Genomic DNA, 22,627 nt, shown 5'->3' with positions numbered 1-22,627 from the left:
AGTCTCTCAAGATCTTCTGAAGTGTTGGATATTCCTGCCAGTTTGGTGTCAACTGCAAATTTGACAAGTTCTCCAATCATCCAATCAATATTCAAAATCTTAAGTACAAGGCACATATGTCTATGTTATTAGCTAATAGAACCTGGGCACTAACACATTCCACAACATTTTGAAAGAAGCATTATAGTGGAAGATGGATTTTTATCATTTCTGACAGAACCTAAGTATAATACTTCATTTATTCTGGCAACCAAGCCCCTTTAATTTCATTAAACTGACAATTAACAGAGTTTTCAAAACCTAAGACAAACTACAGGCAAGATGATTTACTATTTTTTATCATCCTTCTTCCCAACAGTTCCAGTACAATTTGCATAATCATTTTCTTAATCATAAGATATCTGTATAAATCATCACATTATTGAAAAAAAACAAGTAACAATTAGTCATTCTGCCCTCACAAAGCTAACATTCTATTTAATCTGTCACTATGTACTATCTTCTTCCAAAAATAGTACAAGTATAAAACATACTTGAAACCAAATAATTGAAAATTGGGGGGGGGGGGGGGAAGCTGACTAGATTTGACCCACATATCTCTCATGAAAAATTCAGTATTTACTCCATCGTTACAGAAAAACAAGAAACAGGATTTTTTTTAAAAGGGGTTGGGATTTATCTAGCTTCCAGTGACATCATAGCAGGTTCTACCTTTGAGGTTCAATATCAAACCTGGAAGAACTACAGATATGTTTTATGGGTTTTAACGTCATGTGTTGGAAATGCTATGATTAAGCACTGTGCATTTTAAAATAGAAACTTTTGTTTTGAGCAGAAGTTATGGTGGTATTGCATTCTGGTTTTGAACTTAAAACAATATAACTTCTGTTCAAAACAAAAGTTTCTAGATAATACATTTTCCATTTTAAAATTCACAGTGTTTAAACATAGCATTTCCAACACATAACACAATACAGTACATATAACTTATGTATATAACTTATCTGATTTTATTATATAACTTATCTGATTTTATTTAATATGCAAAGAACATATATATTGTAATATGATATATAAAAATTATCCTGTTGTTTTCACAGTTGCAATCTTGTGAATTAAATTAGTGAATAGGTACCGGTAACTAATTTAACATCAAAGAGTATATTTCATTGCAGAACCAAAATCTGAATACTGAATGACCTATCTCATCCGATACTCAATGCTGTTTTTAACTTACCTTTATGACTGCCAGGGAGTAACTTCAGCCGAAAAGTTATTATTACTTTACTTTCCAATTAACAATTACTTTTATGAATCATTTGTTCATTTGTTTCATTTCATTTGTTTCTGACACTGCAGGCAATTTGATGAGCTATATTTAAAATGTGGAAGTGTCCTAATATACAGGATATTCAGCAGCAAGCTATTTGTGCATTGCTGTTCATTTCTCCATATACTTAGCCAATCACAGTTGATTTTATAACTGTTTGTTCAGGCAGGCTGAGAAACACAACCCCACTTCCTCTAAGCAGTGAAAAACAGAAAGTAGAAGCTAAGAGTTTTAGACCCCAAAGGAACAATTAGTGTTTTGTACAGTTGTATGAATCCCAGGAGCGATTAATTTCTTCTTTCAATTAGAAAATGGATTCAATCCAGGCAAAGATAATTGAAGATGCAACTCTTCATGCCAGAGAGAGTATAGGAAAATAGTGTGTGATTGTCACAAGTGTGTAAATGCTGTTAATAATATTACAACTATCAGCAACTGCTTCAACTACTAGTAATATCCATGACAATCAGTTCTAAACTTAACACATGGAAATATAAGTTCCATATTCCTTTCCCCAACCTGTTTATTAAATGCTGGCTATTTTACTGGATTCACTAAGGATTTATAAGCAATGTTCAAAAACACTTCATATTCTTCCCAATTTTTTTTTTACAAATTCCACATTAAAAAAATAAACTAAACTTCCGGGTGGAGCTCGATTGCACCGGAGGTGCGGAAGCCAAGCTCCAGCTCCGTGGCCTTCTTTCCATCCTGCAGGACGCCGTTTCGCGTTGTGCCGACACCCGGAGGGGTCGGCCCAGGACAGGGGGTCTCCTGGACCCCCCCGGGACGGATCGCCGCGACCCCGGGGGTTAGGGACAGCCCCGCAGCTGCAGGAATGGAGAGCTGTGACCGGACGGCCGTCTGGGCACAGCCATAGCGATCGCCGATAGCGGAAGTTTAAAGAACAGAACAAGAAGTCTACAAGGAAGCAGATCCGCAGATAAAGGAGATTGACAGCACCACACGGAAATCTTTTGGTACTGGAGAAAGTTTTCGAAAAGGAGATCTTGAAGGCGAACATAAACAAAGAAAAAAACCCCTGTAAGTGATATCCATACGCGGAGAAGTAGAACAGCCGGAACTACTTGTCTTTGTTAAACCTAATAGTATAACTTTTTTTCTTCAATTTTAAGGTTATAGTGTGGTGTTTTAATCTCTTTTTTTCCCTATTGTTATTCATCTTTTAAAATTACATTTTTTCCTTGATAATTAAAGATTAGATGAAGTAAAAATATTTAAATGAATTGAATACACGAACATATGGATTGAACTGAAATTACTCTATTTGAATGGAACTTCACTGAGGTTATAATTATTTGGAATAAATTTTGGATGGCTTATTTTATTTTTCTATTTTTATAATTTTTATTTTATTTTTTTCCAATTTTTTCTCTCTTTTTTCTTGGACTTAGTGGGACTATTTTTTCTCAGCACGAAATTGGAGGCATAAGGATATTTTTCTTTTTCTCTTGTTCCTTTCTCATCTTTTTTTTTATATACAATAAGAAGATACAGATTTTATTTTTACAATTATTCACAGTTGTTTTAATCTGGATATTATATTGGACATTGGCTTTGGAACACTTTTTGGATATTTTTATTAAAGCATAACCTATATTTGGTATATTTGGACTTAATAAATTTTCTTTTTGGACCTTTTTTTAGATTTTTGATATTTTTTCCCCTTTCTTTTCTCATTTTTAATTAATGGTGTGATTATTATTACCGTATTTTTACTATTTTTCTGATATATATTCTTTTAGATTTTTTAAATATTAAAAATAAAATTTAAGAAACTTTTTTCATCTGTTTTAAATAACTTTTTATATATTTTTTCCCTTTCCCTTTTTTCTTTTCTTTCCCTTTTTATCTCTCTTAATTAATTCTTTTATCACAATTATATTCCTTTTCTTTCTTTATTATTAACTAACTATGTGCTAGAAACTTTGTTTATTTCCTTTCCCCACCTAATCCCCCTTCTAAGGAGTTTAGGAATTTAAAAAAGACTGAATTACTTTTTTTCCTTGTTCCCTCTCACCCCTTTTTAAAAATTAATTTAAAAAATTTATTATTGTATTAATTGAATTGAATTGGTACGTTCAATTTCTTTGTCTACTAGTATTTTAGATGTAAATCCTTTTCTCTTACTTTTTTACTAAAATTATTAAGAATATATAAGGTTTAGATTTAAATAACTGTTAAATAAAATAGTAATAGAAATCTTGGACTATGAAAGGTTCCTATAGGGCACAAAGTGTGACCTCGGTGACTACAACAACAACGCGAAAACAAACAACTACTCCTGCTTCGATTTTAACCTCTACATCTAAAGTCTCCCCAACTTAATCACCATTACAACAAAGGACCATAACCACAATGCTGGCTAAAGAGAAAGAAAAAGAAAAGCCAATGATGGATCCTAACTTCCAGATTATTCAAGAAGCACTAGCAGGCATCCAAGAGTCACAAACTCAGACAAAAACTCAACTTGACACGAATAAAGAAGAAATGAAAATGTATCTACAAGAAATGAAGCAAGAGATGAGACAAGAAATGAAGGAGATGAAAGATGAGATTAAAAAAGAAATTGCTGAACTTAAAACCGAATTAACTGAAGTGAAAGGGAACGTTGCCGAAACGGATGGAAATATAAAAGTCATGCAACAAAATCTACAAGACAGTGAAAAAAGAATACAAGTGACAGAAGAAAAAATTCAAGTCATGGGACAGAGAGTGGAAGAATATGAAGACCGCAACTATGCAGCCCGCAGAGACTTCGACATAGCAATAACCAACTTAGAACTCCAATCTGCATCAGATGGTTTGAGGTTTCAAAACATCGACGAAGAAAGAGATGAAGATCTACCTGCAAAAATGGCAGAAGTTATGGGAGGTATCATGCAGGCAGATCTAACAGAACTGATAAGAGAAATCGATGAAGTCTACCGAGTCCAGACTGGCTACGTAAGGCGCCATAACCTACCCAGAGAAGTCCACATTAAGTTTTCAAGAAGAACCATCAAAGACGAGATACTTAGATTGACAAAAAAACGAGACTTTTCAACGTAATGGGAAAGAAATTACGATCTTGAAACAAGTTCCAAAGAGAGTTCGAGAGAGTAGAAGACAATATTATTTCCTTACAAGTATCCTAATCAGAAAGAACATTGTCTTTAGATGGTTGATACCAGAAGGTTTGACTCTAACTTGGCAATCAACAAGAGTGAAAATAGAAAGTGTGGAACAAGCAAGATCTTTCCTAGCACGCAGCGGATTGGATAGTGTTGTACAAATTCGGATTGAACCAAAGAGTAGTGAAGATACGATGGGGGCTACAGGTGGCGGAGGGGAAAAATCACTGGCTGTGAAGCAGAAATAACCACAGAATTCACAGGAGTTAATTTTGGAAACCCGACTTCGAGAACCAAAAGAAGCTAAAAAGTACTATAAATAAAGATGACACATGACCTGAAAATATTTTCAGTCAACGTAAATGGATTGAACAACCCAAGGAAGAGAAATCAAGTATTAACTAAACTTACGAAACAAAAAGCTCAGATAAATATTTTACAAGAAGTTCACATTAAAAAATCAAAAAGAAGTCTTCTTAAAAACTCAAAACTGGGGAAATTATACACTAGTTTGGCTAATCAAAAGAAAAGAGGAGTAGCAATGTATATTGATGAATTAATTGAATCTAAAGAAATATATAATGATAGCGATGGAAGGATGTTGATAGTGCAATTAGACTTAGATACAAAACCACAATTGCAATTGTCTCAATTTATGCACCAAATGATAATCAAAAACAATTTTACAAAGACTTGCATGAAAAAATTAATGAGTTATCAATTGAAAATATGATAATAATAGGGGATTTTAATGCAATTTCAGATGACCAAATGGATTATACTGGGAAAAGAAAAGAAAAGAAAAGAAAGGTAATTTTACCGGTGACATTCTGGAAAATGAGTTCAGAATTATCATTAAAAGATGTATGGCGAGAACAGCACTTAAAGATAAACAATATACTTTTTACTCCAACCCACACAAGACCTGGTCTAGAATTGACATGGCCTGGGCCCCTACCCATATAATGGAACAAATTAGTAAAATAGAAATAGAGACAAATACTTGGGCAGACCATAACCCTTTATCTATATATTGGAAAGGTAAAAGGAAAATAAATAATTGGTCAATGAACAGAACCATAATAAAAGACCCAGAATATAAAAAATGGATAGAGAAAGAATTAGAGATTTTTTAAAAAATAAATAAAAATATTGATACTACCCCTCAAAATTTATAGGATACAACTAAGGCATATATACGTGGACTAAGAATATCATTTATAGCAAAAAAAAAATAAAGAGAAGAAAAAATATTATGAAAAATTAGTAGAACTTAAAAAATTAGAAATGTTAATGCAAAAAGAGGACAAGGACGACAAACTAAAAAATCAGAGAGAACTAATAAGACATAAACTGAGATTAATAGAACAAGAACCAATTGTAGAAAAGATAAAGAGAGCAAAACAAGAATATTTTGAGCATGCGAATAAACCTGGAAGATGGTTGGCATATAAATTAAGAAGATTTAAAAGGTACAATAAAACATAGAATAGAAGATAAAAAAGCAATAGCATTGGAATTTTATAGACAATTATATAAGAAAGAAGAAATAAGTGAGGATTTAATTTTTAAATACGGTACTTGGAAAAAAATAGAACTACCAGTTTTAACCGAAACACAACAGCAAAGATTAAATAAACCCATTACAGACATGGAATTAAAACAATCTATAAAGAATCAAAAAAATAATAAAGCGACTGGTCCAGATGCAATACCAGCTGAATTCTATAAATTAGAGATAGAAATACTTTTCTCAAATATGCTTGAGACATATAATCAAATATTGACAGTAGGTAAACTACCAAAAACATGGTCAGAAACTTTAATAACTTTAATACATAAGGTTGATACGGAGAAAGAAAAAATTGAAAATTACAGACCTATTTCATTGTTGAACGTAGATTATAAAATTTTTATATCAATATTTGCTAATAGACTTAAAAGTATTATAAATAATATGATACACAGTGATCAAAATGGATTCTTACCAGGAAGACAAATAATAGTAAATACTTTGGAATATTATGAGCAGCATCCAGAAAAACAAATGGCACTTATTTTTTTAGATGCGAAAAAAGCATTCGACAATGTGGATTGGAATTTTATGAAAATACAATTAAATAAGATGGAAGTAGGAACAAATTTTTTAAACATAATAGACGCTATATATTCCGAACAAACAGCTAAAATTATAATAAACAGTGAACAGACGGAAAAAGTAGCTATAAAAAGAAGAGTAAGACAAGGCTGTCCAATATCACCATTGTTATTTATTTTAACATTAGAAGTATTGTTGATAAAAATAAGAGTAGATAAGGAAATAAAAGGATTGAAGATTAAAAAAGAAACCTATAAAACACAAGCATTTGCTGATGATGTGGTGTTTATTTTGGAAGACCCAACAGAATCCATCTTAAATTTAATAAACCTAATTGAAGATTATGGGAAAGTTGCAGGATTGAAAATAAATAAGGATAAGACACAGATATTAACAAAAAATATGACTGAAACACAGAGAAAATATTTAGGAGATTTATTAAACATGAAAACCACAAAAAAAGTGAAATATTTAGGGATATGGATGACCTCCAAAGCTGTATACTTAAAAAATGATAATTACTTAAAATTATTAAGTCAGGTTAAAAAAGATTTAGAAATATGGAGTAACTTACAATTATCACTTGTAGGAAGAATCTCTACAATTAAAATGAATATTCTTCCTAAAATTTTGTACCTCTTTCAAGTCATTCCAATAAATCCAGGAACGAAATTTTTTGCTGAGTTAAATAAGATAATTAAAAAATTCATCTGGCAAGGTAAAAAATCAAGAATAAAACAAAATTCATTAGAAGACCGTAAGGAAAGAGGAGGCCTTGGTCTCCCAAATTGGAAACCATATTATCATGCCACCGTTTTGACATGGATAAAAGAATGGCTGACCTTAGAAAACCAAAGGTTGCTCAACCTAGAAGACCATGATCTGATGGTTGGTTGGCATGCATTTGTATGGTATGATAAATTAAAAACACATTCATACTTCAAAAATAATATTATTAGAAAAGCATTGATAGAAGTATGGAATGAAATAAAGAAAAACCATTTCTTAGTAATGCCAGAATGGGTCTCACCCATCGAAGCTATTATACATCCGAATCTTAGAGAAAAAGGTAAGATTTGGAAATATAGGGATTTGCTAGATAACCAATTAAAACTAAGAACAAAACAAGAGTTACAGGAGTTAGGTATTGATTTAGATTGGTGGCTATATATGCAAATCAGCTCTAGATATCAAACAGATGGTAAGACTTATATTTTTAAAAAAGAAAATAATGTATTGAGTAAATTATTATTTCAAAACCAAGCCAAGACAATTGGAAATGTGTATAAATATTTATTAAATTACAGAACGATAGGTTGGATATTGAAAGATAACATGACCAGTTGGTGTAAAAATTTTGGCAAAGAGATAAATTTAGATACTTGGGAAAAGATATGGATGTATAATTGGAAAATAACAAAATCAATTTCCTTTAAAGAAAACCAAATAAAGATGTTTTATAGGTGGCACCTTCCACCATATAGAATTTCTAAAATGTTTTCGTCTGTATCGCCTATCTGTTGGAAATGTAAAAAAGAAGTTGGTACATATTATCATACATTGTGGACATGTCCTGAGACTAAAATATTTTGGAACAAAGTTGAGAATTGGATAAACGAAATAACAAAGGAGAAGATTAAAAAATCTCCTGAATTTTTTTTATTGGGTATTTCAAATACAAAGTATAAAAAAGAAATCTATTACTTAATAATACATATATTGGTTGCGGCCCGAATAGTATTCGCACAGAAATGGAAAGAAAAGACAATACCAAAAGACACTGAGGTATTTAAAAAATTATAGAATGTGCAGAACTAGACATGATGACTAAACGTCTGAATAACGAAACTGAAACAGAATTTTATAAAATATGGGAGAAAGTATATGATTGGTGGAATTTTAAAAATAGAATTAATAACTAAATATATAAGAATAAATAATGATTTGAAGAAATATAAGATAGAATGAAATAGTTTATATTATAATTAACTTAGAAGTGTTCATCTTCTCTTTTTTCTGTATTACTAATACTTTGTTTATTCCTTTTCTTTTTATATAAGTACATAATATTTTAAAATATAAAGAAATTTAATTAATAAGTTTAATATTAAAAATATAGAATTTAATTCAATAAGAATGTAATTTACACGTGTGGCATTTCTGCATAGATCTCGTAACAGTTAGGGTTTTTTATATTCTGTATTAGTTAGACTTCTACGACAAGCGGAGCAATGGCAGCTCCTTAAATGTTTAATGTTGTATGTCTTTGTCTGTCTTTTTTTGAAAACAATAAAAATATTTTTTTTAAAAAAATAAAAAAATAAACTAGAACCAAAATATATTGGTTGCCTAACAATACATCTTGGATATGCTTTGTTTATTTAAACAGCAGAGGAAAAAATACTGTTCATGGTGCTGAAGTCAAAAGTCCAGGCATGGTCAGGTCCCTCAACCGAAGGAGAAATCTAAATACAGTCATACCTCGTCTTACGAACCTAATTGGTTCCAGGGGGAGGTTCGTAAGACAAAAGGTTCGTAAGACGAAACATTGTTTCCCATAGGAAACAATGTAAAGTCAATTAATCCGTGCAACCCAAAAAAAACCCCGCAAAAAAACCCCTGCCGCCCGGCTGTCACCTTTTAAAACAGCCTGGGGGCTTCTCAGCGACCTCCCGAACGCCGAACGCCAAACCCGAACTTCTGGGTTCGGCGTTTGGGAGGCCGTCGAGAAGCCCCCAGGCTGTTTTAAAAGGTGACAGCCGGGCTGGGGGGCTTCCCAGCAGCCTCCGAACGCCGAACGCGGAAGTTCGGGTTTGGCGTTCGGCTTTGGGAGCTGCTGGGAAGCCGCCCGGCTGTTTTAAAAGGTGACAGCCGGGCTGGGGGGCTTCCCAGCAGCCTCCTGAACCCCGAACTTTTGCCAAACTTCCGGGTTCGGCGTTCGGGAGGATCTGATTGGGTAAAACCTCCCCCACGGCTATTGGTTGTTGTTGGCAGCTGAGTTTTGGGCGGGCTCATTATAGTTACATGATTGGTTGTTCTGTCAGCAAGTTGTCAGCCTAAATACCCTGCCGAGCTAAGTTGTTGTTGATTGTTTGTTACAGAATTGAATAAACCTGTTCATGCCGTTACCTGCTCTCCACGGGGGTTTCTCTTCCGACATATTACTGGCGACGAGGCTTTAGACGTCTCCACGCCACTCCTTTGTGTTTCTTCCTCTTTGTAAAACATTATCATGAGTCAAAATGTCCACGCAATTGACTTTTCTCCCTTTAATCCTCGAGGGGAAACCTGGGACTCAGATATCGCCCATTTTGATTGTTTTTAAATCAGAAAGTCCAGTTGCCTCTTGAAAAAAAAATAGCACATGTGGAAGAATCTGACTTTGCTCATCAGAAACCAGCTAGGAAGCTTACAAATGGTGATCACACAGACCTCCAAGATCATGCAACTGTCATACATGTCAGTTACAAAGCCTCCAAATTTTGGTGACCACACAAGCATGGGACCGCTGCAATGGTAGGAAGTGTGAAAACCGGTCATAAGTCAGTGTTGTTGTAACTTTGAATGGTTACTAAACAAGTGCTTGAAGGTCGATGTGTTTTTGAACTTAAATAGATCATTGAACAAATCAACCAAATTCGAGACCCATCAGACTCAATAGACCTAATATAGCAGCCCTAGCTTTCTGGAGCACCCTATAATGGTAGAAAAAAATGATAGGAAAGAGAAGATTGGCTGGCAGACCTGAAAGACCACAATGGGAAGAAGAAGAAAAATCTATCTATACAGTTACTAAGATTCTGTATTGACTTGATGGCACATAATCAACCAATTATTGATCCTGGATCTTCTCCACGTTGCTTTACACATCACCCCAATATCCTTTGGCTCTGACAGGCTTTTTTTTTTTTTAAACCAAACCCACACTCCTCGCGATCAATACACGCTAAACTGCTGAGGGGCAAGCAAAGAGAAAGCCGCAGTCCTGGAAGCGAAGAACGAGCTCACTAGAAGAGATGCGGTAACATATCTTGGAGTCGCAGGCACCACCTACTCGCTAGAACAAGAAATCATGGCAATTGCTACTCCCCCGGGTTTGTGTGTGTGTTGGATATTACACCCCACTGGAAGCAACTGAAGTCAGCCCCCTTTGTGAGCTGACGAGTAGGAGGGGAGAGATGTCATCACAACCACAACGGCAACCGACATGTCTCTCTCTCTCCATGCCCTTGTCGCTATGAAAAAAATCGCTGCACCAATTTTCCACAATTGAGGAAGGGTGTGCGCGCAAGTTGGGGGGGGGGGGAGGAGAAGAGCAGTTCTGCCGTAGAAGCCCATTGTATCCCCCGCGCCCCACAAACGCCACCCTCACAAGCCCTGGCAGCGCAGTGCTACAAAAACATGAGAAGCTGGTGGGTCCTCTGAGCGAGGTGAGGCGGAGAGCCAACCCCAAAGCTGCCGGAAGGACTGAGCGAGGCGACGAGCAATGGAGACTCCCGCCACCGCCGCTAAAAACACGCAACGCGTTTTGTGTCCCCCCCCCCCCGCTGCTCCCGCTTTCTCCTCCTTTCCCTATGGCATCTCCGCGCAGCCCCATCTTTCCCACCTTCCTTAACACCGCCACCCCTTCCCACGCGGCTGAGGAAAGATACACAAAGGAGGCAGGCGGCGCCTTTGGAGGCTCGCTTACCCTGACGCCGCCGTTGCGCAGGGTGGCCGGATTCTCCTCCGACGCGCCTTGGCGCTCCAGCCTCCTTTCGGACGATGAAAGCCGCGGCTGCAAGCCCTGCCACAATCTCTTCACAAATGAGAGGCCCCGGGGGCCGGCCCAGTACAGCTGCGCCCGCTCGCCCGGGCCTTGCTTCCTTCCTTTGAGCGGCTGTGCCAAGCCGCTGGGGATCTGATTCCTTTCACGCGACGGGCCGCCCTTCCCGGCAGGGTCTCGCCGAGAAAAAAGCCCCCATTTCTGCCCCTGGCGAGGCGAAGGGGGGCGGCGCCGTGCGCAGGTTTATAGTTTACACCGAGCTAACGGGGACGGGGTGGGGCAAAAGGCGGACGCCTCAGAGGAAAGGGATTCAACGGCGGGCCTGGCAGAAACAGTCGCGTGTCTATCTCTGCTTTTTTTGGGGGGGTGGGGTGGTTGGGTTATTTTCCCCCTTCTCCAGCCTCAGGAAACCCAAACTGGCGTTGGGATTATTGTAATTGGGGAGTGGGGGAGCGAAACTTTGGGGTAATAACCGCTCAAGTCAGTTACTACCAAAGTTTCGCTCTCCCACTCCTCAGTAATCCCAAGGCTAGTTTGGATTCCCTGAGGCTGGAGAGGGGGAAAATAACAACCACATCCCCATCCTAAAAGCAGAGGCAGACAGCATCTCAAGTCAGCCCATAAAAATACGGGGATCAGGTGGTGAGAGGAGAAGCAGCAGTGCCAAAGGAGGATGAAGGGCAAATTGATGTCAGCTCTTCAGTGTAAACCAGTGAGGACACCAAAAACATGGAAAAGTTAAGGGGCGTGCATAAGCGCACCATTGTGCCTACCGTCCCTGTCCTATTGTCTACTTTTTATCATTACTTGTCTAATGTTTTATATGTACAAATTATCACCCTATAATTGTTTGACAAATAAATAAAAATAAATAAATAAAACTTTATTGAGAGGGAATGGAGATGTCTATGGAGATTCTCAGTCATTCAGGTCATGGTTGTTCCAAAGGTGCTTTTTTGTTTTGTTTTTTCAAGAGGAACCTGGAGAGCTGAAGAAGCTTCTTGGATGAGAAGCAAAACGCCTTCAAAAACAAGGACAACAAGCACAGAAAGTTCAGTTGCCTCTTGAAAAAAAGCACCTTTTGGAAGGGAATGGACCTGCCTTGCTAACTTGCTTGGGCTTTGCCAACGTTGGGGATGTTAGCCTGAAGGCCGTCCCCACCTTTTAAAAAAACTTTAATTATTCTAACTCTGTTTTAACTTTTTTTCATTGAGATAAAATATTTGCATATTTTTATGTATGTTCTTCATTGCACACTGCCCAGAGTTATTTTTATTTATTTATCATTCATCCATCCATCCATCCATCCATCCATCCATCCATCCATCCATCCATCCATCCATCCATCCATTGGATTTATATGCCGCCCCTCTCCAAGGACTCTGTGATAGGGGACTCTGTAGCCTGTGAGTGAGATGGGTAGTTTCTAAATGTAATATAGAAATAAAATAAATAGAAATGTCTTGTAAGCCTGAAAGCACATTTCTGTCCCTTGCCTTTACTTTACAAAGAACTAAAGAGCGGCCTTTCTGAGATGCTTCCCATGTTCCCTTTCCTTCTGTGGGCTGAGATGCCTGTTACCTTGTCCTGGCTGCAGCTCCCAAGCTAATTCTCACACCTCATGACATTTGGAGGATGCACCCATCTCATTCCCTTTTCCAGACCAATAAATATTCCTGTCAATCTACGCTGATATCTGTCTATCTGCTTGTCAGTTATCTCTATCATTTCTCTCTCTATAACTGTCTGTCTGTCTGTCTGTCTGTCTGTCTGTCTGTCTATCTACACACACACATGTGCTTATCTTGACTTTCCTCTATAAGTTTGTGTATGCACCCTAATTTCCTTATATTAAAATCAGTGTTAAGATATGAGAATTGAAAACATAAATGACATGGAGATTAAAAGAAACAAAACACTTAACATGATATGGATATAATTCCTATGTAGAAAGCTTGGTTCAAAGTAGCTAAAGGCAGATTGGGAAGCCATTTAACTTCCTTGTAGATCATACAGAAACCTGAGAAAAACCAAGTTAATAATAATTAATAATAATAATTAATAATAATAATTTATTAGATTTGTATGCCGCCCCTCTCCGAAGACTCGGGGCGGCTCACAACAAGCGATAAAACAATATTGTACAGGCACAAATCTAATATTAAGAAAAAACTAAAAACCCTATCAATTTAAAAAAACCAAACAGCACATACATACCAAACATAAATTATAATAAGCCTGGGGGAAAGGAGTCTCAAATCCCCCATGCCTGGCGGTATAGATGGGTCTTAAGTAGTTTACGGAAGACAAGGAGGGTGGGAGCAGTTCTAATCTCCGGGGGGAGTTGATTCCAGAGGGCCGGGGTCGCCACAGAGAAGGTTCTTCCCCTGGGGCCCGCCAGACGACATTGTTTAGTCGACGGGACCCGGAGAAGGCCAACTCTGTGGGACCTTATCGGCCGCTGGGATTCGTGCGGTAGCAGGCGGTTCCGGAGGTATTCTGGTCCAATGCCATGTAGGGCTTTAAAGGTCATGACCAACACTTTGAATTGTGACCGGAAACTGATCGGCAGCCAATGCAGGCCACGGAGTGTTCTAGAAACATGGGTGAATCTGGGAAGCCCCACGATGGCTCTCGCGGCTGCGTTCTGCATGATCTGGAGTTTCCGAACACTTTTCAGAGGTAGCCCCATGTAGAGAGCGTTGCAGTAATTGAACCTCGAGGTGATAAGGGCATGAATGACTGTGAGCAATGACTCCCTGTCCAAATAGGGCCGCAACTGGTGCACCAGGCGAACCTGGGCAAACGCCCTCCTCGCCACAGCCGAAAGATGATGTTCCAATGTCAGCTGTGGGTCGAGGAGGATGCCCAAGTTGCGCACCCTCTCTGAGGGGGTCAGTAGTTCCCCCCCCCCAGGGTAATGGACGGACAGATGGAATTGTCCTTGGGAGGCAACACCCACAGCCACTCCGTCTTGTCTGGATTGAGTTTGAGTTTGTTGACACCCATCCAGTCCCCAACAGCCTCCAGGCACCGGCACATCACTTCCACTGCTTCGCTGACGACATGGGGTGGAGATGTACAACTGGGTATCATCCGCATATTGATGATACCTCACCCCATGCCCTTGGATGATCTCACCCAGCGGTTTCATGTAGATATTAAATAGCAGGGGGGAGAGGACCGACCCCTGAGGTACCCCACAAGGGAGAAACCTAGAGGTCGACCTCTGACCCCCCCACTAACACCGACTGTGACCTACCGGAGAGGTAGGAGGAGAACCACTGAAGAACAGTGCCTCCCACTCCCAACCCCTCCAGTCGGCGCAGAAGGATACCATGGTCGATGGTATCGAAAGCCGCTGAGAGGTCAAGAAGCACCAGGACAGAGGACAAGCCCCTGTCCCGGGCCCGCCAGAGATCATCCATCAACGCGACCAAAGCAGTTTCCGTGCTGTAGCCGGGCCTGAAACCTGACTGTTGAGGACCTAGATAATCGGCTTCTTCCAAGGACCGCTGGACTTGGAGCGCCACCACCTTCTCAACAACCTTCCCCATAAAGGGAAGGTTGGAGACTGGACGGTAGTTATTAAGCACGGCTGGGTCCAGGGAAGGCTTCTTGAGGAGGGGGCGTAAAAGTGCCTCCTTATAAGGAGCCGGGAAGGACCCCCTCCCCAAGGAGGCGGTGACAATCTCCTGGACCCAGCTCCGTGTCACCTCTCGACTGGCCGAAACCAACCAAGAGGGACACGGATCCAGTAAGCAGGTGGCAGAACTCACAGCTCCAATGGCCTTGTCCACTTCATCAGGTGTCACCAAGTCAAACTCCTCCCAGACAGATGGACAAAGACGTTTAGCCCCAGTCACCTCGACTGACTCATTGTCAGCCGATACTGCTATGCAATTGGAGTCGAGTTCCGCTCGGATCCGAGCGACTTTATCAGCAAAAAACGAGTTAAATTCCTCAGCACTGCCCTGCAAGGGTTCCCCAACTCCCCCCTGATTTAGAAGGGAGCGGGTCACCCTAAACAGAGCAGCCGGGCGGGATTCCGCTGATGCAATCAAGGCGGCATGGTACGCGCATCTTGCCGCCTTGAGCACCACTTTGTAAGTCTTAATAAAAGCTCTTACAAGTGTTCGGTCAGATTCGGACTTACTCTTCCTCCATCGCTTCTCTAGACGTCTCTTCTGGCGTTTCAACTCCCGGAGCTCCTCGTTGAACCATGGAGCTCTACGGGGTCTAGTGCCACAGAGAGGTCGCAGTGGCGCAATTCGGTCAAGAGCCTCCGCTGCAGCCTTGTTCCAGGCCTCAGCAAGAGACTCTGCCGAGCTGTGGATGAGCGAATCTGGTAAAACCCCAAGCGCCTTCTGAAAGCCCTCAGGGTCCATCAGGCGTCTGGGGCGGAACCTCCTAATCGGTTCTGCCTCCCTGCGGGGGAGGATTGGAGCCAGGAAGTTGAGCCGCAGTAGAAAATGGTCTGACCATGACAAAGGCAATGCTTCTAAGCCCCTTAGTCTCAGACCACTATTCAATTGCTCCGAGAGGAATACCATGTCGGGTGTGTGTCCACCCTCGTGAGTCGAACTCTGAACTACTTGAGTCAGGTCCATGGCTAACATGGTGGCCATGAACTCCTGTGCTAATCCTGAGGAACCGCCGAGCGACGGCAGATTGAGGTCCCCCAGGACAATGAGTCCGGGGAACTCCACCGCCAGCCCGGCCACCTCTTCGAGCAGCACAGGCAGGGCTGTTGACACGTAGCTGGGAGGCAGGTACGTGAGTAACAAACCCACCTGAACCCCTAAGTCCAACTTCACAAGGAGTGACTCACAACCCGCGATCTCAGGAGCAACGAGTCTATGCAGATGGAGGCTCTCCCTGGCTACAATAGCCACTCCTCCCCCCCCTTCCCTGGGGTCGAGGCTGGTGCCATATCTGAAACCCGGCTGGACATATTTCCGAGAGAGGCACCCCTCCCTCTGGGCCCAGCCAGGTTTCAGTAACACATGCCAGATCGGCCTCCTCATCCAGGATCAGATCCCAGATGAGGAAAGCTTTATTCATGACCGATCTGGCATTGAGTAGCAGCAGCTTGAGCCCAGGGCCCGGATTACACTCGTCACCAGGGCTCCGGTTTGAGCTCACGGGGCCGGAACAAGGGATCGCTATTAAGCAGCGATCTCTTTTTCCTCCAGAACGGCTAGCCCCGTGACTCTCGCCATATCTACCTCTCCCCAGCAGGACCGGAATATTCTGGCCCTCTGTCACCCCATCCCTCCTGTCTCTCTACCGCCAGGTAGGCTAAATTCTGCATTCATACTGACCCTATTGTTCCCATACATACCGTCCCACTCACCCCACCCATTCATATTATAAAAATTGCAATTACCATTTACCTCATCCATACCCCACCCATCCTGCAAGTTAGTCCCACCATTCATTCGATTTATTTCATATATACCTTCCATCTGATCCCAAATATCCATCACTAAAATTACCCCCCAATAAATTAGTTAAAAAATGTATAAAAATTAAAAAATAGTTAATTAATTAAAAAGGTTAACCAGTCAGTTATAAAATAATATAATATATATAATATATAATAATAACAACAACAGAGTTGGAAGGGACCTTGGAGTCTTCTAGTCCAACCCGCTGCTTAGGAAGGAAACCCTACACTACTTCAGATAGATAGTTATCCAATATCTTCTTAAAAACCTCCAGTGTTGGAGCATTCACAACTTCTGGAGGCAAGCTGTTCCACTGATTAATTGTTCTAACTGTCAGGAAATGTCTCCTTAGTTCTAAGTTGCTTCTCTCCTTGTTCAGCTTCCACCCTTTGCTTCTTGTTCTACCCTCAGGTACTTTGGAGAATAGGCTATTTATGGTTAACCTATGGTTATTTATTTTGGAGAACAGTTATTTATGAAAAGGTCTATGATCAACTAGGCATGTTTTCCAACTTTTAGCTTTGGTTCAGATTAGTTCAAGTAGTCAGGTTTGCCATGAATGGTATAGCTTAGTGGTTATGGAAGAATGAATGCCTAGCTTATTTGCCACTGGCAGCACCCATTTCAAAATCTGCAACCAATATATTATGACACCAAGCATTAGCTTAAAATCTTGAGGACTTTCTCCATCCCCCCAGGTAGTGAAAGAAGAATTTTTACTTGTCACTTGCACACGTGGCATTTCTAACTGCTAGGGTTTTTTTGCAAAGAATTTCCTTTCTCCTTATACTCTTTTCTTGCAATACCTGTTTCCCTGCCCATAAGGGTTTGTACTCTGAAAGGCATCAAATGCTAAATGCTGCTGAGGTTTCCTCCCTATGTAATAAATGCTCACTCTCCACCCACTTCTTTTTTTTTCATTTTGGAGGAAACCATTCATCAACTTGGGCAGGGCATGGAGTGTAGAAGGAGGGCAAAATATATGTTTTTCCCTGTATTATCTCCACTGATGTAAGAAAGTACTTATTTGCTATTATAATTACCGGTAATTAGATCTTTGCTAAATTCTCACTTCACACACACACACCATTCATGCCCATACAGCTAAGATACTGCCTACTATTTTGATTTTTTTTCCCTTCCAAAAGTCTTTAGCATATATTTTTTTAAAGTTACCTTACATATGTTTCTCGGGTCTATAATCTATTAGTTAACTTAATGATGCTGAATCATACAGTATACCTTATATTGGGTGCCACCAGTACATAGATTTATCAAAAAGCAAGTTATAACAACTCTACTTATTTGATGTGCAATCAGCTCATTGCAGTTTTGCAATGGTGCTAGAAAATTAAAGGATTTGCCAAAGTTGAGTTTGATTGGTTATCATGCAGAAAAACCCAGTAGATTTTTTGGTACCTTTTTTGAAATAAGTAGTGGCAAAGAACAGAAAATGAAAGAGAAGATAAATTAAGGAAACCTAGATGAATCTAGTCCATACCATTCACTGCATCTCTTCAAACTTTTCTGTTCTTGCAATCCATTGTTTTCTCCCAAGACCATGCATTGTCCTCCTTTTTTTAAGCTTTTCACCTCTTTCTGAAGAACGTATCAACTCCATCCAACATGACTTTCTCACTCTTCCTCTCTTCTTCGTCAAACTGTTTACTCTTGATTCAAATCCTTGTTTGGTAATTCAGTTCCCCTCCTCTATTTGAGTTCAAATATTGACTTTATTTGAATCAATAGACATAGTTCCCTCTAAGCTGAGCAGTGAGCAATCGCTCACTTAAAAATCATCATCAACTCAGAGTTTTCCAAACCTGCCCAGAAGCCGAGAGGGAAAGAGTGAGAGGGAAGGAGAGAGAGAGGAAGAGAGGAAGAGAGAGAAACAGATAGAAAAAAGAGAGGAAGGAAAAGAGAAAGAAAAAGAATGGGAGTCAGGAAGAGAGAGAGAAAATCAAAATCTAGTTTGAAACTAGCTCAACTATTTAAGTGGCATTTTTATATTGATAGAGTTGCCCTATTATGAGCTCACTGTTATAGACACACAGTACAGTATTTTATTTTGAAATTCTCTGAGGCAAAACAGGGTGGATTTTTTGTTTGTTTTATTTATTTATTTATTTATTTATTTATTTATTTATTTATTTATTTATTTATTTATTTATTTATTTATTATTTCTGTGCCGCCCAGTCCCAAAGCGACTGCCGCTCAGACACTATACTTTTCCTCCCACCCCCCAAAAAAATTAGAGGGAACACTGTCGATAGACCTTCTGTTCTTCAATGTCTGATGATTCTCAAATGATAGCTTATTTCACAGCTTCACACCAGGTGGTGATATTTAACTTTTCTGCACACTAAAAAAATCTCACTTCAATGAGGGGTGGTTGGGTTATTTTTTATTTTTTTTATGGCAAACTATTTACTTTTTCATTCAACTTAATACTCACCAAACACCAATCCCATTTGTTTGTGGATTTCGAAATGGCTTACTTTTTTGTTCCCTTTCATCTTCTTTGGAACTACCTTTTCATGTCACCATACATACATGTGGGTGTATTGCACATGTGCCTGTATGTAAATACACACACCCTCATATATATACATACCTATCTACGGAAGTGGGCTGCTAAGGTGGAACAGTGACGTGTACTTGTCCCTGTGGCTCTGAGTGCCAGCGAAGTCCAGTGCAATTCTGCTACTGCAGCTGTGCAAGTAGTAGAATCGCGCACGGAGACGCAGGTGCGCCCGTGTTTCAGTGCAGTTTTTTGCTTCCATGCACATTCAAAGCATTCTGTGCAGAGGGTAAAAAACCAAATGGCGGCATCCAGGCAGGTGGGCGGAGCCTCATGCTCCCTTCATGACCAGCTCCCTGATGACTGACAGGCACTAGCGAACTGGGAGCATTTCATCCCTAAAAGAAGACAGATGAATTCCCATAAATAGCATGCTTTTTAAAAAACAAAAATCATGATTTTTTTCCTCCACTTTATAGAAACTTGTTTTTATCTTCGTATAAAAATTTTCCTATTTTTAGTATTTAACTTAGAGTTCAAGGAACCAAAACAAAATTGTTTTTTCCTATACAGTGGTACCTCGACATACGAGTTTAATTCGTTCCAGACCCAAGCTCGTAAGTCGATCAACTCGTATCTCGAACGAATGCCTTTAGACTTTGTTTTTCACGCCGAGATAACCGAAAGCAAGGAGATTCTTGTGCCAACTAGCGGAAGCTCGGCTCGTATCCCGAATTTGAGCTTGGGTGTCGAACAGAAATTTCTCTCGCGTCGCGGCTCATAACTTGGAATACTCGCATGTGGAGCAGCTTGTATCTAGAGGTACCACTGTATGTGTGTGGTACAGCCCTGTAGAAAAAGCCAACCCAGCTTCTGCTATAATAAATGTGATGATTGAAACTGCATTAGATGGAACTATCTGGGAAATGGTTAAATTTTAGACCAAAGTCACAACTCCACCTGTGTTAGGTATTTAATCTGGATCATCCAGTTAGGACTGTAGGCCACTTGACTCATCAGAAGTATTGCGTCTATTTTTGATTTATTGCTATAGCTATTCCTAATATATTCTTAAAGCAAACTGTACCCAGCACTTGCTTGTTTAGTTTACTGAAGAAAAGGACTAGGGGAGACATGATAACAGTGTTCCAATATTTGAATGGGAGAGGAGGAGGTCAAGCTAGTTTCCAAAGCACCTGAAGGCCAGACAAGGAGTAATGGATGGAAACCGAACAAGAAGAGATTCAACCTGTAAATAAGGAGAAATTTTCTGACAGTGAGAGCAATCAATCAGTGAACAGAAGTTGTGGGAGCTACACCACTGGACGTTTTCAAGAAAATACTAGACTGCCATCTCTCAGATATGGAGTAGGGTCTCCTGCTTGGGGGTGGGGGTTGGACTAAATGATCTACACATCTCTTCTAAATCTGTTAATCTATTAATTTACCTCTGCATCACTTATCTGGCTATACAATATTACTCAGAGGTGCTTGTTGTAGGAGTAGAGAATCTATGCTTGTTTCCCTCAGACATTGCTTAAATACATTCTCTAATTGGCCCACAAAGCTCAGGTGTTCAATTAATTAACATAAAGAAGATCTTTGAGTTAAGGTCAACTCCTGATTATTATGTTCATTTTTTTAAAAAGGCAACAATATAGATATTACTTTTCTCCTGTATGGTTCCCCCCACAAATTCCCAGCTAGGCCTTTTGAGATTAGTCAAAATTGATTAGGTATACTAAGCAAGTTAAAAAATATATATTTGCAAACATTTCCCATACTGAAATGCAGATGACTATAGTTAAGTATAGATAACGTGGATGGGTGGAGAGTTGTAATCCCAACTATTTTGACAAAGGTAACCTTGTAAAAATAATATTTTAGGTGGACCTACCTTTCAGATCTGTCACTGGGATATCTCAAAGTTGGAACATTTGAATAATGTATTGGTTTTCATGACTTGAATTTTGTGCTATTGATCCCTCCCCCTCTCTCTTTCTTTCTCTCTCTTCCTTATTGAACTATTATTACAACTGTCATCAGGACTTTGACTGCTGTTAACATGTTATGACTTCATTTTCATCCCTCAATATAAGTAGGCAGATTAAACATGGGACTCATATAAAGAAGGATTATTATTTAGGAAATGTCAGCTTTTAAAACTCCCTTACCTGCACATTCTTGTATTTCAGCATTTCTGAAGTTTCACTCCACTCTTCTTAGAGATAGAGTTAAACTTGTATGGATGTTAGTTTATCTTTGTAGTTGTTTGCAAACTTCCTAAAGCTAACCACTTTTTTATTGCTTCACTGACAAAGTGTGCCAATACTTTTCTGTTGTAACTTGTACAGAGTTGTGAGGGCTTGAATGCATACCTCTACCTCACTGGGCGGAGCCTCTCATTCTGTATCTGATTAAGAACGCATTTACACCAAGTCTGGGAAGAACATAGGGAGCTTAAGCAAAATGCCATCTTTGGGCTAGTTTGCTCTTCACTGTATTCAGCTAAAGGGCTTTGTGGATCACATTTTAAAGAAATTTAATGAAAGGATTTCAAGTGGCATCAAAAGGAAAAACATGGGGATACTGTATTCACAGGTAAGTACTCTGTAGCTATTTACTACTATTTAAATGTACTTCAATAGTAGCTATTATGCCTGCAGCCACTTGATCTGGGTTCAAAGGGGTTAGTTTTGCTTTTATCAGATTTGAGCAATTCTATCAAGTCTGAAAAAATTGCATCTTTATGGAAAATCAGTTGCTAGTGGAATAATCAACAGTTTTCCTTTAAAATATGAGTTCAACTGAAGTGATAAGAGGGAAATATTTGAGATGGGTTGTGTGGCTTATAGAAATTAGAAAAAAGTGGCCTGTGTGACCTTGATTGAAAAGTTTGGAGCTGTTGGTTAAAGTTGGTGGTTGGAGATACAGCAGCCAATGTTCTATCAAGTGCTTGCATGTTATTACCAAGAAGAAGAAAAACAGATTTACCTCTTCAATATCTGTAAATTAGTGAATGTTCTAACCACAAATCTAGTCTTTTTTGAGTATAAAAATGGGAATTAAAATAGAGCTAGATATAACATATGCCAGTCCCTAAAACAGTCCAGTAAGGATGGAACGTGTTCAATGCACTCTACCAGGAACAGCATGTTGAATTTGAATTAGCAAAGAAAAATGTGTAAATACAATAATGCAATATCTTGCTTCATCACCCTAACTAAAGGTTTCAGTTTACATTAGAAAGTATGAGCAATATCTAAAACAGAAACTTTCCTCTGTGATTATATGTATATTGCCAAAACCTCTTCTAAGGTCCTATGTC

At 39.3% G+C, this 22,627-nt stretch overlaps 2 protein-coding genes across 6 annotated transcripts in view; one reads left to right on the top strand and one right to left on the bottom strand.

Moving 5' to 3' along the window:
* The window catches only part of STAMBPL1 (STAM binding protein like 1), a 65,441-nt gene extending 47,006 nt beyond the window's left edge, over positions 1 to 18,435 (bottom strand). The window contains exon 1 of one of the 5 annotated variants that reach the window (XM_070752311.1): positions 18,279 to 18,435. The gene's annotated coding sequence lies outside the window, so the exon portion shown is untranslated. Of the gene's footprint in view, positions 1 to 11,252; positions 11,545 to 18,278 lie in introns of those variants that run through there. The other 4 variants (XM_070752313.1, XM_070752314.1, XM_070752312.1 and 1 more) reach the window with 4 other exon arrangements.
* Positions 18,436 to 21,653: 3,218 nt separating this feature from the next.
* ANKRD22 (ankyrin repeat domain 22) overlaps positions 21,654 to 22,627 on the top strand; it is a 41,331-nt gene continuing 40,357 nt past the window's right edge. The window contains exon 1 of the mRNA XM_070752332.1: positions 21,654 to 21,900. Within this exon, the coding sequence (XP_070608433.1) occupies positions 21,880 to 21,900 (21 nt within the window). The 5' untranslated portion in view covers positions 21,654 to 21,879. The remainder of the gene's footprint in view (positions 21,901 to 22,627) is intronic.

The sequence above is a fragment of the Erythrolamprus reginae genome, chromosome 5 (assembly GCF_031021105.1).
Source record: "Erythrolamprus reginae isolate rEryReg1 chromosome 5, rEryReg1.hap1, whole genome shotgun sequence".
Classification (NCBI taxonomy): domain Eukaryota; kingdom Metazoa; phylum Chordata; class Lepidosauria; order Squamata; family Dipsadidae; genus Erythrolamprus; species Erythrolamprus reginae.
The sequence above is the reverse complement of the archived record's forward strand: the minus strand, read 5'-3'. Positions and strand labels throughout refer to the sequence as shown.